Below are 18,233 nucleotides of genomic sequence, written 5' to 3' on the forward strand. Positions count from 1 at the left end.
TGTGCAATTTAAAAAAAATAGCAAATTCATAACACAGTTAAAATATGTTCTAGTATATGCTTTTGTCTATGCGTGTTGTACGTGAGAATACACAGTTTGGCTTAATGCACCATCTTGCCTACTGCACAAAAAAGTGAATTTGTCCATGTTTTCAAATGAACATTTTCTGCAATTTTGATTAAAAATGCACATTTCGAATGAAAAATCAGAGAGTCCAAACACATAGCGCGTGGACAACATCATGATCATTGTAATTGATACCTAAGAATGGTTTCAAACTCTCAAACCAGTTTTCGACAAAACATCATTAGCACTTTCTAGGTGTTGAGAAAAAAAAAACAAAAACAAAAATTGTGGGGTCTAGTTTGTACTAGGGCTTCAATCTAGTCTAACGGAGAAAAATGATAAGTTCCAACATCTGGGGTAAGGATGAACCATGGCTCTGGAAATCACAACCATTGGGAGAGGCTTCAAAAGCCATAAGCTGCAAAACTAAATTTAAAACCAATATCAGACAACATAGAAGTATAATCAAGAGAAGCTGACAGCCAGAAATTGTAGCCAAAAAAACCTCAAGATTACAAAAGGAAGCAGCAGTTGCATCCAAACAGTTGACTCTTAGATTTTGATTGTAAAAGGCAGTAACAAATTCATAAAATGTAAGTATGACTTCTTTTCACAATCTTCTGCTATTAGCAACTCATTTGCAAACACCCGAGTATAACTACTTATTGTACACAAGCTTTTCTCCCTCGCTTCCTCCCCCCCTCCCAAAAAAAAAAAAAAAAGAAAACAATAAACAAAAAATCCCAAAACTGAAGACAAGCAAATGACATCTTATCTTAACCTTAAGAGGCAGCAATAAAAAGCGGCATCAATAGGCATACAGACTACTCTTTTAGACTCCCATTGTTGTACATCCAGAATCATAATCCTATCTACTTTCAGGGAACTTAGTCTCATATGCCTGGGGTACCTGCATGCATGTGAATTTTATTTTTAGTCTTTGTATTGTGCAATATGTATTAAAATAAAATGAAGCCATAGAAAACATGATTACCATAAATGCTGCGGTAATCATCTTTCCAGCAAACCATCTTCCATGGAGAGCACGCTGTGCAGCGACTGCACCTTGCGTATGCTCAAATCGCAAGTACACAAAGCCAGCACTGTTCCTGTTAATCAGTATAAATATATAAGACCCAAGTATCCAAAGAAAAAAAAAAAAAAAAAAAAAAAAAAAAAAAAAGCTGCACTCTAAACTCACTTCTCCACGAAAATATGTTTCAATTTTCCGAACTTTGAACATTCTTCTTGAACATCTTCTTTGATATCCAAATCAAAATCTGGCTCCGTCTGCAAAAGGGGATGTCATTCAAAAATAAGCTAGCAACAAGAATATGAACAGAAAACTATTTAAAAATGCAAAACCCACCAACCTCAACATTTGGATCAAACATATCCTTTAGTAATAAACATTCACTCGGAACACCAATTGTATCAATAGCTGGCACAGCAGCAGTGGGAACTTGAAGACCTGCGCCAAGTCCAGCAAGAGCAGGAAAAGAAGCAAGGGGAGCAACAACCGGAGGTACCACAGGAGCAGCTCCAAGGATAGGTGCCGGTGGTAAAGCAAGGCCAGTGTTATTGACGGCAGTAGTGCCAACAGAACCAGAAATACTGCAGAAGGAAGAAAATCTCAGATCAAAACAGGCCAATTTCAGATATAATAACAAATTAGGCAGAGACAAACCTAGATGCAGTGCCACTGCGATCCAACTTTTGCATGAGAAGTGCTCGAGAACGTGCATTTAGAGACTGAGAATTAAAAGGACAACAGGTCAGCTTGGCCAATGATTTATTGAAGAGGAATTAACAAACAGATGTTTAATAATAGACCAACCAGAATATTCAAGAGATTGAGAGATGGATAACTTAGAGCAGAGAAATGTAAAAAATCTTTTGATAATTAATATATTGAATTTATTCGCAAAAAAGGCTGTAACAATAGTACATGAGATGTATACTAGAGAAACACTATAAAGAAAATCTGGCATCCAAAGATATGTAATTACATAATTTAGACATGCAAATGAAAAAAAAAAAAAAAGGGCACAATATCTAGAACTTTTGGATATTGTTGACAGAGAAAAAGTTCAGAATCATTTGTTTTGTCACCATGAACGTTAAGATGTCCAGCAAGTCATAGTAGCACTTTCATGACAACAACAGCACCATTAACACCACTAGGTCAATGACAACACAGTAGCAACACGAAGCCAGTGCAACAGCACTAGATGTAGTCTAGAAATCAAAAAATTCAGTGATAAAAACAAGAAGAGAAATGCTATACTTCCCAGCAGATTTCTCCAAAAGTTGATTCCCAAATAATGTATCACTATCTCATGAGATTTATTATTTAGGAAAATATGTCACCAACTGATCATAGGATGCTGACACATCATTTGTGAACCATCTTTTGGGAAGTGTATCATTTCTCAAACAAGAAACAACTCCAACATGCCAAAAGAGAGGACAGCCCTCTTAACTGCTTAAAAGCATGAAACCTTCAGTTGAACAACATTTTAAAATGACACAAGGGAGAGGCAATATCATTTATCACCTTATCACCACACTAAAAGATAGCACAATTGTCTAATGCGTTTAATGAAAATGCCGTTTTGTAGCTTTTATGGAGAATATTCAAGTCAAAGACCAGCTCCCCATGCCTGGTTTGAATTACCAAGTAACAGACAAGACAAATGTACTACCACCGAAAAATAATAGTAGAATACCCTCATTTGGGCCTAGACAGCGGCGGAACTAACCCTACACTTGGGGGGGTAATAGTCAATTTTTTTGATAAGTATTTTTTATTTTACTTATCAATAAGATTGACTATTACTTATCAAAAAAATCAAACTTTTACCCCCCCAAACTTTTTTATTTTGTCCTCCCACATCTAAAATACTAGGTCTGCCCCTAGGCCTAGAAATCACATTCTCACTGCGACTCTAAAAACTCTTCTTTTGAAGCACCTTAATATCTATGTTAATTACTGCAGATATCTAAGCCAGAGCAACAAGAGAAATAGAAAGAAAGAAAAGATTAATTCAGATATTTAAATTTTTAAAAATGAAATTTGCTTGCATACAGGAATCAGCGACCAGTCAAAAAACTCCTTCATAAATGGCTTCCTATTGGAAGAGTTATCTAATTCAAGTTTCCTCATCTGCTACCAAACCAAAGCAATGTACACAAGCAATCTTTATTCTGCCTTGAAGTGATATTAACAAGCACCCAGGACTTGATATTTAAAATCAAACATTATCATCATTTTTGTATAAGCAGAAAATGCAAGAATATATCTAGATCAGCGCATGCTACTGCCTAAAGGAAAAGGCCACTTCATAGCCAAAGTAATACTCACTAAAAGCCCACTGAACCAACTATGGTAACAGTGAGCATTATACAAAAGCAGTGGATGCAGTAAGAGCTTTCATGCTCGTAAGAACAATCTCTAAACATTGCTTGGCACAGAGCCACAACTTCCTGGTTATCATGTAAGATTGCCATCACCGATGAACAGATGAAAGAAACAAAAAAAATAACTGCCATAGTATTAAAAAATAATAATAATAAATATTAAAAGAGAGAGAGATGGAGCATCAAGCCTTGGTCCTTCAACCAACTTCAAGGGAGAGAAATAAATTTTAAAAACTAGATAAATTTTTTTATTAGTAACCGACAAATATCATTAAAAGCACAAGGCGCCCCTAAATATACAGGAAGCATACGAAAGAAAACCCTAGACTTAAAAATAATAATAATAATTAGGGGTGTTCATGCGGTTTTTATTAACCGCTAACCGCTTTTTTAATATATATATATATATATATTATAATATTATATTTTTATTATGGTATATTGAATATGTTTATGTTTGTGTTCCTTGTTTGGGATATCTACTCTAAAGCTTTTTAACAACTGGCTTTTCCTTTATTCTCATATTTATATTACTTTGGGTTAGAAATTTGATCATCCTGATGATTTTCATATAACTATGTTATTATTATTATTATTATTTTTATGCTGATAGCATTTGGGCTTTTTTAGGTACCCTATACATTTTTTTTATATGGGCTCATTTTGGAGCAAGCTCAATGTGGTATATCACCACCTATATGTTTGTTAAATAGTGTATATTTTGATGCCAAAAAGGGCAAAATAAGCCCAAAACTGAAAATTGGACCCTAAAAAAAAAAAAAAGGAAAAAAAAAAAAAAAGAATTTAAGTGAGCCCAAAAAAAGCCTAAAAAAGCAGTTAACTGGATGCGGTCAATCGCTAACCGGGCAGTTAACTGCCTAGCAGTTGCGGCTAGTTAACCGCATGATCACCCCTAATAATAATAATAATAAATTAATTTAAAAGAGAGAGAGAGAGAGAGAGAGAGAAAATATAATAGAAGTTTAACTAACCAAGCCACCTCCTTCGTCATCATCAAAGTCACCAGGATTTCCTCCAACATCTAGCATTCCAGTTTGATCAGTAACAGCTGAAACCTGAAAAAAAAATAAAAAAATAAATAAAAAGAATAAGAGAATATTCCAAGCAGGAGACACAAAAAGAATGCCCTCAAGACTTATGCAGAAGCACCTGCTAAGTTAGTAAAGACCAGTGACAGCCAAAAAATCAAAATTTGATCTAAAAGGATAGACCTTCGGTCATTACTCTGGATCACTACGTAAAGTTCTTTTTAAGTTATGGTATTGACTGATATGCTGCTACTCAAGACAACCATTTAACAATATTAGAAATGACAAGAAGCAGACGTTAACCCAATGGACTACAACACTGTGCCATAGTAAATATGGAACAACACATCTATGCGTACATTACAGATCATATTCTTTGGGGTTTGGGGGGCAGAGGAGGCAAATATATGACTAGAATTACACCAGCTCTAGTTAACAAAAGTTCAAAACAATTGAACCCCATTAGTTTGCATGCACATTCAACAGAACACAAATAGCATAAATGCTAACTAATTGAGGTCTTACATGTTCATATAGGCATCTAACAAGTGAAAAACACAATCCTTGTAAAGCCTAAAACTTCACAAGCCTAACATAAGTATGAACAACTTGATTGCAATACCTTGATGAGCCGACCAGCAATTTCCAATTGTTGATTCAGACTCAGTGCATTTCTAGCATCTTCAAGGCGTATAAACTGCAATAAACAACATATTCAATTAGCCCACTGACTCAGGAGGAAACTTAATGAGCATCTTACATGGCCACCTGAACATCAGTAGAGGCAACCAAGAACACTATATCAGGTAGCATACCATTTGATTTAGAAATAACAAGCTATATGCATATTGAAACCCAATATCAATCAATCAATGTAAAGGACTCATTATATCATTTAATACTTATTTCAGGGTGGTGCATTTACAGGCAGTTTCAGTAATCATTATATGTTTTGATAGTGTTACTCACCTGGACAAAGCCAAAACCTTTGCAATGTCCAGTTTCATCAAGAGGCAACTGCACCAGCTCTACTTGACCAAATGCTTCAAAAACCTGAACATTCAGAACAAAAGCAAAGGATCTGAATAATTTATTTAGAGGAATAAAAACATATCAAGAATTCAAATAAAAATAACTTCAACAAGGCATGATAACCGTGACAAAAAAATAAATAAATCATGAAAACTAATGAGAAGACCAAAGAACATCTATATTAATGAAACTATTTTCATGTTATTTAAAAATTAAGAATTTATAAAGAGAACGTAAAAACAAAAACATAAGAATATAAAATATAACAAGGAGGAATAGCCCATTCCAATTTACCAGCCTCCTCCCATTGATACTCTAGTACAATCAATAACTTGTGCAATATAATACCCTACAGATTCGACAGAATGATGCCCCATAAAATATGCTTACCTGACGAAGATCAGCTTCAGTCATGTTGAAATGCAGATTGCCAACATACAGCCTTCTAGCCCCTCCTGAATAGGGGCCTATAAGCCCACCAGGTCCAGTAGCCACAGCTGTAGTTGATTGTACCAGATTCTTTTCAGCTTCTGATGGCTTTACCATAACTGGCTGACCAAGAAGAGGCTGACCAGAGAGTGCTATTGCCATAGGGACAGACATTGCATCATAGAACTCAATATACCTGCCAAGAGAAACATAGTTAGGATCAAAAGGACTCAAAAGGAATTTTTTTTTTTTTTTTTTTAATAAGTAATGAAGTATATATCAAAAAGCACAAAAGGGCGCAACTCTAGTACACATAAAGTATACAAGAGAAAGCCTAAGTAGTAGAAGAAAAGAGAATAAGAAAGTCATTAAAGCTAATAACTAAGGGAGCTAAAAAAGCAGTTGTCTAAGAAAAGAGAATAAAAGAAAAAGGATTTGAGCTCCCCCAAAGTCCTTTCCTAGTTCTCGAAGTTCCAATCATTTTTTCCCTCCAAATGCTCCACGAGGCAAAGAGTTCAAAAGAAATAATTATGAAACAAATATACAAACATAATAATGCTACAGTCTCCACACAGTTCAAAACAAATGGTCAATTTTTCTATCCATCATTGCTGTTGGAGGATCAATCCTAGATACACTGCATGAAGTACAAAAGAAAACCATATCATTCTAACTATTCAACTCTCAAGCAGTAATTTAAATGAATAACAAGTTAATAAGATTTCACTTCCCTTTAAAACCAGCCACTCTCAGTTTACACCCTATGAAACGACCGATGACTCTTACATGATATATCTAATATCGGTACAATTCCTCAACAAGAAACTAGCATCACTCCCACAATCATGTCTCAAATCATGAAGCCACCTCATAGACCAATGTCTTCTCACCATTTCCTTAACTTTTGGTCCATTTGACCTTTTCTTTTTCCAGATTCTTTTTTTTTTTTTTTTTTTAATAACGTAGGAGAACTTTACTCAGATTAATTGCACGTCGCAAACACATACTGTACAACAATCCTCACCGTTAATCAAACTCCTACGGGTAACTGACCCCACCCGCCAGAACCAGTTACCATATAATTCAGGAGCTTTCACCCCTGACGGGCTAAGCACTTTTTCCAGATTCATGCACAACCATATTCTTTGACTTCTGCTGTCAACCAACTACCTCAAACCCTCAGCCTTTTGAAGCTCAAACATTTTTCCAGCCAATAATATTCTCTCAACAAGCCTTTCCTCCTTTTCCATCCAATGCACGCTGACTCTCGCAACGCACTTACATAAGCACCAACAGAAACATTTGTGGTGGTTTTGTTCAATTTCTTGCTATATGGTTTCAGCTTTTAAAATAGATAAAACATGGAAATTGCTTAATTGAAAACCCCATCACCATTTTCTCATTTAACCAGAATACTTTCCTCCCCAAGCAATAGTACCTACATCCAGCAACAATATTCGCATTGCCTCATAGCAATCAAGCAAAACACACAGTTCAGGGAAGATCTGGCAGTAGTTCCAGGAAATGATCCTTGCACAGGGTGCAGATGAAAGAATGCTACAAGCAAGTAAATCAGACTATTCTAATACATTCCCAATGGACTATCTATTGTCACAATCTATGAGAAATATCTCACCGATTACTATATCTGGAAGCAAAATCCTAAACATGCGTCACACGTCCATATCACAAAATAATGAAATCCTCATCTTATTCATGTAATAAGGCCCATTCGCATTAACCAAATATATCTTTTTATTTTACTTTATTTGAGAATAGATCCGAATAACATATCATTTATTTCCCATCATATAAAACTATATGGTCTTATTTGTATTGACATTTTTCTCCTCTCTTCCTTTTTCCATACCCAACAAATAGTTACTTTACCTTTTGCATTTGATGCAAGAAAATGAACCACGCTAAATGGACATATAGGAAAACAACAACAATAATCAACACTTAACAAGGTTTTGTTAAAGGCAAACTACATGTAGATTTAGATGATTTTTTTTAATTGATATGTTACCATAATATGATAGCATTCATTTATGTTAAAAAAATAATTTATATCTGTAGACTTTTCTCTATTAACGATATGCATAGGCCTCCAAACCATATGCTTTCTGCTAATACCATATCTACTGTTATAGAAACTGTTCCCTCTGATACCTTCATTTATTTAACTGAAAATAAGAATGTAGCACTAATTTTAAGGGATTTTAGTATGACAAGCTTCAAAAATATATCGGCTACAATATATATGTAAAATCAAAGCAAGATCAACCAAGAGGTAAGCGAGCCTGAGTCATATAGCTAGATGAAACATACCCAACTCCCTTAGAACGTCTTGAATTGCGATCCATTATAAGTCGTACGTCTCGCACCTGAGATGAGAGACAAAGCAACATAGTAACAATTGCCTTTAGAGAGAGAGAGAGAGAGAAGAAAAAATCAACTCACAAAGAAAATATGCCGCAGCACTTGTGTGTGTATATGAGCAATGGATAGAGTTAAATACTTAAATGAGGTAAAAAAACTCAACAAAGTTGCAACTAAACACTTGCTGTCTCACTTTGAGACATGTCAATTAGCTTTATGTTAAATACATCCAGAATTTATCTTTCCCTAAACACGCAGTCACTTATTCCAAATTTTGTTTCACTGCATTCCACTCAGATCGAAACAAATATTGAAACCAAATTTGAGAGTTAGGATGTCAACAATAAAAAGAAAGTTGAGGCCAAGATATTAGCTCCATAGAAGCACATATTGCAAGAGGGAACCCTACAAAAACATTCTAGTAAATTCATATGATATACTAAAAATCTTTTATTCAAGTATTTCATCTTACAGCTAGCGTCTCCCTTACCCTTTTTTCTGATAAGTAGCTAGCAAATCCCTTGCCTATCCAAAAGGAGGACTTTTTGTTTTTTTATTATTAGTAGTAGTAGTAAGTCATCCATGCACCTAATGAGTTTAAACCCATAATCAAACCCTACAACCGAACCCTATGGGGATGGGAAGTGAAGCTAGAGCTCATTGGTCTAAAACAGAAAGTACAAAGTGAACTGTATAAAGGTTAATTTCTTCGTAAGTAATACTATTTATAACTTTTAATCTATAATATTCCATAATTTCTGAAAGATTACATATATAAAACAGAAGATAAAATTTCAATACAAAGCAAAAAATTAACAAATACCAACCTTGCCAGCCCTTGAGAAGAACTCATATACATCTCTTTCATTTGCCTTCAAACAAATCTTCATAATTTCATGCCAAGAAAATAAGTCAAATCTTAAGGAAAATATGGTTGACAGAATTTAAGGCAAGAGCACGAATATAATGCCTATGGCCAATGTATTTGATTACCTGGTAAGCAAATACTGTCCTCTGATCCCGTTCAGGATCAGCCTCTGGTTCAGTCGCTTCCTCCTTTTTCTCTTTATATCGTCTGCGAGAGAATGAAGATGTGAAATATAGACCCAAACTGTTTAATAACTGACAAATTTGTTAATGAAAAATTCTAATGGAAAAACAAGCTGAGCTAGGGCACTCTTAAGCCTAAATGTATATTATTTTCCTTGCAACTATAAATCCATTTGATGTGGCAAACATTGCCCTGCATTGTAAATGAATAGAAAGAAAATAGCAGTCCGAAAATGGCAGCAAATTATTCTTCACTATGTGTAAAAAGGCCGAACCCAAGAAACAGTCCTGCAGGGAACTACACAAAGTTAACATGAAATTACCAATGCAGGCAGATGGTGAAATCGAAAGACTGTTTCATCTTAAATATGATAAGGACCAACCTGGAGAAAGACGTGGCAATTAAAGGTAATGAAAAAATTGGGAACAACATAATCATAAATGAAACAGCATCATCATGTTGTATTGACGGCAGTACCCAAGGACCTAATTGCATTAATTTGGAACCTGTTAAAAGTTCATATTCCACAAAGCAGATAGAACAAAACTGAGACCTCAAAATCAGGTCTACAGTCCCATTTTCATTGTAAACTCATACTAGTGACATCACATTATACCCAGGTAACACAAAAAAGTGGACTCACACAATTTGCAAGCCAATCAGAACTTATCAATGCTTATAGAGAAAGCTTGAGCTCTAGAGTCTCACACCTAGGAAAGTTCAGAAAATAAGACACTATATGCAATCCGTATAAAGTTTCTTGTTAGAAAATGTAAGTGCTTGTAAGGAAAGTATGAAAGGGCAAAGTAAATAATGCAGGAAATGCAAAAGGATTTAATTGAGAAAAAATAATTTCCAGGAATCTATAATTTCAAAAGAAGATCCAAAAAAGTCTCTTCAGTGACTACAGAAAACAACTTGTGGTCAATTGCACAGTTACACATAACAGCAACTCAGAGATTTGATAATAGTGAATGAGACTTTGAGAAGGATATAAATAGGATAACAATCGTCATCTAAAACCTAAAACTTCATGACAGGCAATCAAACATATCAACAATAAATCAACCTATAATATATGCAAAAGAATAATGGCCAATCTCATAGTCATCAGAACATTAAATCCCCCACAGGCATCAGAAGATGAACTGCTTCTTAAGCAAAGCCCATCACTCCCTCACCAGCATTTCTGCAACAGAATAAATACAATCAAGCTACTGAGTTCAAAGGTGGAGGATAACAAAAATCAAAACATTACAGCACCGCCATGGTCAAAACCCCAACATCGAAACCCCCAATCTTGCAACGCAAGCTTTTGAGAGATTCCAGAAAGTTTAAGAGAAACGTTAAAAACCCATGACCTGAGTTCCTGTGCCTGGCGCAATTGCCAGAAAGACCATCTGAAGATTGCTCTAGCATATCTGCGAGTTCCCAGAATCTAATGTTCAATATACAGAATTTTTAATACTGTTAAATAGTAACTATATTAAACTTAAGTACTACCAGTGTAGAAAATATATTTAGATTATAGTATAAAACCCGTTAAAAAGCGATCATTATACTTCGAGGAAAGAATGGGCCCAAAATAAGCAAAACTAAGGTAAAGACAAGGTGACTCGTTCGATTGAATGTGCTTCCACATCAAATGCAGAACCTGTGTCCAGTTGGCTGGACACAGAATTCATGCCAAATAAAAGAGGAAAGCATATTGGCAACCTGGACTCAAATCTAAAGATAAGAGGACAAATCATTTTCCCTATCAACTAAGCTTACCAGCACACAAGGGACATATACAAGTAGATTCTTTCACTGCAGATGTTTCAATCAACAGCACTAAATGGATACACTTGTTTATGTTAAGTTAATTTAAGAAACTCCCCTGAGTGTCCTACTTATCAGCACTATAGAAATGGTCAACAGCTCCATTGAATTTCAAATGTCATAAACAAGTATCTCATATCAACTTCCTAGGGTCTAAGTAACTAAGCAACAGAACAGGCACATAGAAAGAGAGAAAGAGTGGACCAGGCAGGACCCCTACAAAACATATGTTTCTAGAAGGAGCAAGGCATTGCTCCTACTAAAACATTTGTTAGCGACAAATTTCTCCATAATATTACCCAAATTATAACTTGTGAAGATAGCGCAATAAACATGACCCACCACCTTGGGCTAAATGCTACATTAACAAAGCATAGACCAAGAATAGCATACATACACAAGCACAATGCAACCAACCCCCATAAGTGACACATGGAAACAGGGAGAAAGCAAGGAAATAAGAAGCCTTTTCACACAAGTCTCACAACTTTTTCTTTACCTACATAAGTGACACATGGAAACAGCACATTTACCCTTAACAAATAATAATGATTACCTCTCTCAAAAACAAATAATGATTACTAGCATGAAAAGCACACTACAATCAGCTAAAAGCTCAGAAACAATGTAAACTCTAGAATAATCCAAAAAATGTGTTAGGACTTGGGAGAGTCAAAATAGACAAGAAAATAAAGGAAAACCCCTACAGATATGACTAATAAGAAAAGAAAAATAAAAAAAAGATGATGATGATGACAATGGTGGTAGTGTTGGCAGTGGAGGTGCAAAAAAAAAACATGGAAGATATTAGCCATGTGAACATGAGGAAAAATCCAACAAAAAAGAAGTAATCAACCTGACGGCTCAAAAATGCCATTGAAGCAGCAGCAGCAGACAAATAAGAAGAAGCAGCAGCAGCAGACAAATAAGAAGAATAACTTGGGAGAGTCAAAATAGACAATAAAATAAAAAGGGAAACCCCTACAGATATGGCTCATTAAAACAAGAACAATAAGAAGAAGATGATGATGACAATGGTGGTAGTGTTGGCAGTGGTGGTGCAAAAACAAACATGGAAGATATTAGCCATGTGAACATGAGGAAAAATCCAACAAAAAAGAAGTAATCAACCTGACGGCTCAAAAATGTCATAGAAGTAGCAGCAGCAGACAAAGAAGAAGATATTAGATGATGAAACACGAAAAAAGAGATGATATAACATATATTCCGTTCCAGTTGAATATCACTGGTGCTGACTGTTTCCATTAAGTTCCTTCCCAATTGACCACTCGTTTATCAGAGAACACTTCACCAAATGTACATCACCAACTCTTTAAGGCAAGCAAATGACATACCTTTGACCCCATGTCCCAGTTAATCACTAAAAACTCAGAAAATATCATAAAATCAGGCCCCACCTAAAGTAGAACAAAAGAATTCTTTATATGCAGAATAAATACCACAAGATGTTCATAGCATATAAAGGGTACAGCAAGGATAAAGAAAATTGTTTGTGCAGTAATACATCACACTCTCCCCTCAATAAAGGCCTATCTTCAAGCCTCAACAATTGAATTCGATTAAGTATTCGTGCCATCTCTAATAACAAATAACATTCTGGAGCATGACTCCATAAGTTGAAATTTAAACCTGCTGCAGATTGAGCTGCTTTCAACTCACTAACAAACAAATTGGAAAAACCCATGGCCATGTTCGGTAACGTGTTTGGAAAGTCTTTTCTCTTTTCAAACATAAAAACACACTGTTTGAAAAATAGTTACCAAACAGAACACTCTTCTTTTTATTGATAAGTAAATGGAATTCATTAAAACGCGCAAAGGCACAATCCAAGTACAAGAAGCAAACAAGATAAACACCTAACCATAAAAGGAAAAAAAAAAAAAAAAATTCTAGGAAATCATGAAAGCTTGAAAAAAAAATAATTATAAGTAATCAAGAAAACAATCAATGGCAGCAGTCCAATGGTAGAGAGTATTGAGAAGGAAAAAAAAGGCCTCCAATTCCACCATTGTTCTCTCACGGTCTTTAAAAAACAAAACACAAAACACTTTTTAAAAAACTTCCTACGCATGCTTATTTTTTTCAGGTGTAGAGCTAACTTGTTACCTATTAAAGAGAGAGAGAGAGAGGTGACCATACAACCACCCTTGATTTTTTTTGGCTTTATTTATTTGGTTTCTTTCATGTTTTGAAAACACTTCTCAGATTTTTTGCTTTTCGAAAACATTAAAACACACTTTTCAAAAAGTCTACGAGAAAATTTTCTTCTGTAGACCCTACAGAAAACACTTTTCAAATGTGGTCTAACCAAAAACACTTTTCACATTATTCATTTAAAAAAAAAAAAAAAAAAAAACACTTTTCTCTTTTCACCTCTTCAAAAACTCTTTTCAAAACACAACACAAAAACAAAGTTTTCAAAAACTATACCAAGCATGCACCAACATTTCTTTTTTTGACAAAAATGTCACTCATTAGGACAAATGACCAAACGGAACACTCACTTCCGGGAAAAAACAGAGAAGGAGAAATCCACCTTCTGATTACATAGTATATGTACATAACTGAAGCCAATGTGCAGAATCAATGTACTGACATATTTAGAGTTCAATGTAAGGTGTCAAAACCCCAAAAGTCCCTATTTTATCATTTCCTGGAAGCATTAACACTCTAAACTCAATTTTAACATTAAAATCAGGTGGACCAACCACAACGCACATAACTAACACCAAGGTTCTGAAATGTTTAGAGCACTGATTTAAGGTCTTACAAGATCACACCTACCTCCCAAAAAGTACCTATACTATCGTTGCTTGAAAGCATTAACACTAACCACTCAATTTAGAGAACTCACTCATTTCCTTCAGATCCCAACTTCACGAAATGGGTGGGATTCCTCATGTGCTTAGTTGCCATTGACATGCTGTAAGAAGAGTTATCCCTTTTAAATTGTGTAACTTTAAATGAATTTCATTCCTAACTATTATTAGCCTGCAGACTAGCAAGAAACATATTTGAATGAAAAATCTTACTCGTTAGTTTTGGTAGATTACCAAGAGTTTCTTACAATTCTAAACTAACAAATTTCTGTGTCCCCAAGAGAATAAATGTTTTAATAAGAAACTTTTTTTCCCTACACAAATACATTGCTCAGATCCCATTTCAGTTTTACAATTCAGCAAGATAACATAGGTCATAAAGAACACTATCAACTTAAGAAGACTTATTTCATTCCATTTTACATCTGAAAGTGCATGTACTGGAAATCATATGAAATAACATCATAAATTAACCTTCGCTTTTCATTAGAGCTATTCTAGATTCAGTATACAATCAATATGACACCATGAAGCTCATGCAGCCAACTTATTTCATAGTAATAAATCATGTGACAATATGAACACATAACAAGTACAAACAGAGCTTAATAATATATGAATATAAAATAAAACATACCTGCTCTCTTTGTCCCGTTCCCGTAACTCCCTATCCCTTTCTCTTTCTTTGAGCTCCCTGTCATGACTCCTCTCTCTTTCGTCATGGTCACTCCGATGCCTTTCTGATCGACTCCTGCTTCGACGTGACCGCTCTCTCTCCCTGTCCCTCTCACTCTCACGGACACGTTCTCTCCTGTCTCTGTCTCGATCACGATCAAGCTCTCTGTCCCTATCCCCATCTCTCTCCTTCCCGTTCCTCTCCTCCCTATCCCTATCTCTATCCCCATCTCTCTCCTTATCCTTATGTTCCCGGCTACTCCTGTGTCGATCCCTTTCCCCATCTCTAGACCGTGAGCGTTGATGAGATGAGCCTCTCTCTCTATTCCGATCACGATCACGCGAATCATCTCCTGATCTCGAGCGCTTCGAGTGGCGTTCCACATTATCGTCCCTCTCATCACTCCTATGCTTCAAACTGCGACTACGATCTTTGTCTCCGGACTTCCCAGTTTCACCGCCACCATTAAGTGCACCTTCCTTCTCTTTCTGGGGCTCAGGGTTTTCAACGGTTTTCTCCAAATAATCATAGGCGTCAAAATCCATCAGAATTTTCCTCTTAAAAACCACACAGATAAAGTTTATTGCAGTCGAAATCTGGCAACCAATTAAAAAACAAAAAACATCAACACAACCATAGCTGCAAAAGAACATTAGTGCCAAAATAGTAAAGACCAAAAGCCTGATACTCTGGTTGGTTGTTGACAATAGGTAGATACAACTAGAATACCAAAATTTTTTAATTTTGCATTTTTTGGAGCCCAAGAAAACTCATTCAAATAATCATCATAAGTTACATATTTCAGTTCCAACCAATCAAAACATACAATACAATGCAATTTCTCTCCTTTCACATTCCTCGGCAACCACACACATAACAACTGAATGCTATTCTACAACGCCCCCACAAAGGAAAAAAAAAAAAAAAAGCGGTTGAATTTCATTCTCCCAAAAAAAATATCCAGCAAATATTTTCCATCCAATTTCTATAATAATCAAATATAAGCCTTAATTTAAATGGAACATAATTTTCAATCCAATATTCATTCCCAAGCCCTAGAACACCCAGAAATAAAGCAAGCCCTTATTACAATCACGTAAATTCCATTTGCTCTCAGATGCATCACACGGAAGTAAAACGAAATCAAACAAAAAGAAAAACACTTATATATTACTTAAATCCCGAGGCTTACAACGTTTCTCAGCAACCAAACGGACGGTTAGGGTTCCTAACAAGAATTTGAAAAATTACCTTCAGAGCAAAACGGAATCTTAGAGCTTCGAATCGTAGACTGAAGAACAGCGAGATTGCACTCTGGCGCTTAAAACTTCAAGACGTTAGGTTTCGAGCTCGCGTGTGAGAGTATAGATTTATGGCTTCTCTGCTCTATCGTAACTCGTAAGTGCAAGAAGGTAAAAAAGTGAGCGGCACGTGACCTTATAGCCTGGGTCAGTAACGGATCTGGACCCTCCAATGTCCGAATCCAATACCGTATATAATCGGGTTGCGATATCAAAACGACTTTATTTCACTTATATTATTTTTCTTAAAACTTTTTTATGAATTGGATAGAAATTTATTATAAATTTTCTATAAATTTTGTATAGAAAATTTAAATCCTTATAAAAAATACATAAAATTTAGAACAATATTTGTAATAAGGGTGGGTATCGATTCGATTCGATAGAGCCATTTTTAGTTTGGTTATCCAAAATTTTTGGTTAAATCACCGATTACATTTCGATGATGATTTATTTTGAAAGTTCAGTTAATCGGTTAACCGTGAACTTTATTTATTGGACCACAAATTGATTGTTTTTGGATCCCAAATTATTTTTTTGGGCTAAAATAGCTTATTGAACTAAACAAATTTTAAATGGGCTCATTAATTAACGCAATGAGAGTCTACCATACATATGTTATACTAATAAATTGGTCATAGAATCCACCAACTAATATGTTCTACTAAAAAAACCTAGCTAATGCCCTTATAATCATCATTCTACTAAAATAATATTTATTATCAATTAATTCGGTTAACCGACAAAAAAATATTTATACCGATTAACAGAACTGAACCGACGTCGGTATAAAAATTCTTAACCGATTACCGACCAACTTCTACCGGTAAACAGTTAATCTACCCACCCAAATGTATTACACCACTAGGGTCAAAAACCACCAATGTGAACAATTGATAAATTACAATTCTTGTTATTTAACCCTAAGCACAAGAGTTATGCTAGTTCTAATCGTTCATAACACGAGTAATGTTAAAAGCCACACGTTTATCTCATTGTTATTCAGTTCAAATCAACCTTTGAATCAACCATTATTAAAAAATAAAAATAAAAATTACCCAATATGGCTTGTCCACAACACATGGGCTAGTTTTGAAGCATTTGAATTGAGAGAAGCACCATTTAGGATGCCAATGTAGTATCTTTCAATATGATGTGAGTAGTGATAGAGCTTAAAGCGGTTTATTATGCTATATCTCTACTCTGATCATTGATCATGCAAAAATTAGAATTGAATCAAAATTACGAAAAATCTCATATTAATTTTTTTTTTTTCAAATTCATTAAAAAAAAAAAAAAAAAAAAACCCAAAATAAAATGGGTGGCCGACCACCCACAAAAGTGGCCCGACAACCCTTGCAGTGCAGAAGCAAATGGGAAGTCAGAAATTGGTGACCCAAACTCCATCTTCTCTTCTCAACCAAATTCCAGATTCTCTTTCGCTCAAACGACACACTTGCCCCTGTGAGTAGAAAATATCCAAGAGATTACATGCAAACTAACTTTCATTTAAGTCTCAACCATCATTAATGGTGTGAGTGAGTGCAACTTCATTTAAGATTAAAAATGACATGACAACATACATACTATTAATTTTGTGAAATCTAACATTGGCCATCAACACTTGAGAAGGAAGAGGATTTTGATCCTGTTAACAAGAACCTATTTTATTTTTTTTCTAAGCAACAATAACTTTTTCTTTTTCTTTTTCTTTTTTCTAATTGAAAAAGGATAGGCCATGGGAACCAATTGTGGTTATCTTACCTAGACGTGACCATAATAATACTTACTCGCTAGGAGCAGCGCAGGAGGGGTCTAGACGGTGGAAACCGCATGCGCTTCTTTAAGTTTAACTGAGCCATAACTTGACCCAACCCCATTAGGGCATCAATGAGAATCGAAGGCGACTAATACTAATCAGGTATATGTGAAAAATTTCTATTGCAGAAATTTAAATCCACACCCTAATACATGTCCTGACCACTTGAGAATTTCTTTGAGAACAAGTTGGAAAATTAGGCACAACCCCTCTTAGGCTGACCAAAATGGCCCAACAACAAGAAGTTTCAACTGAAGAGCCTGCCAGCATCAGCTTGCAGAAGTGGACGACATTATGAGGAGAAGACAATAGCCTAGTGGGCTAAATGTTGGCCGGGTCGTATAATC

General features: G+C 35.3%; 1 protein-coding gene across 5 annotated transcripts; it reads right to left on the bottom strand.

Moving 5' to 3' along the window:
• Positions 1-230: 230 nt before the first annotated feature.
• LOC132186066 (Splicing factor, CC1-like protein) lies at positions 231-16,159 on the bottom strand. 5 transcript variants are annotated; one of them, XR_009440703.2, is made up of 16 exons: positions 16,018-16,159; positions 14,728-15,362; positions 14,126-14,194; positions 9,372-9,453; positions 9,206-9,262; positions 8,328-8,383; positions 5,958-6,192; positions 5,505-5,588; positions 5,158-5,232; positions 4,479-4,562; positions 1,754-1,818; positions 1,440-1,680; positions 1,268-1,356; positions 1,061-1,175; positions 848-976; positions 231-484 (listed from the first exon to the last, which is right to left on the bottom strand). XR_009440703.2 is itself a non-coding variant. In XM_059599859.2 (15 exons), exons 2-15 carry the CDS (start codon positions 15,309-15,311, stop codon positions 935-937), a joined length of 1,878 nt encoding a protein of 625 aa, XP_059455842.1. In that variant the 5' UTR covers positions 15,312-15,323; positions 16,018-16,159; the 3' UTR covers positions 556-934. The 5 variants fall into 5 exon arrangements, 3 of the variants coding, with proteins under 3 accessions (XP_059455842.1, XP_059455834.1, XP_059455860.1); XR_009440704.2 differs by having other exon boundaries at positions 231-492; XM_059599859.2 differs by lacking the exon at positions 231-484 and having other exon boundaries at positions 556-976; positions 14,728-15,323.
• Between the last annotated feature and the right edge of the window lie 2,074 nt (positions 16,160-18,233).

The sequence above is a fragment of the Corylus avellana genome, chromosome 2, assembly GCF_965113065.1.
Source record: "Corylus avellana chromosome 2, dhCorAvel1.hap1.2, whole genome shotgun sequence".
NCBI lineage: Eukaryota > Viridiplantae > Streptophyta > Magnoliopsida > Fagales > Betulaceae > Corylus > Corylus avellana.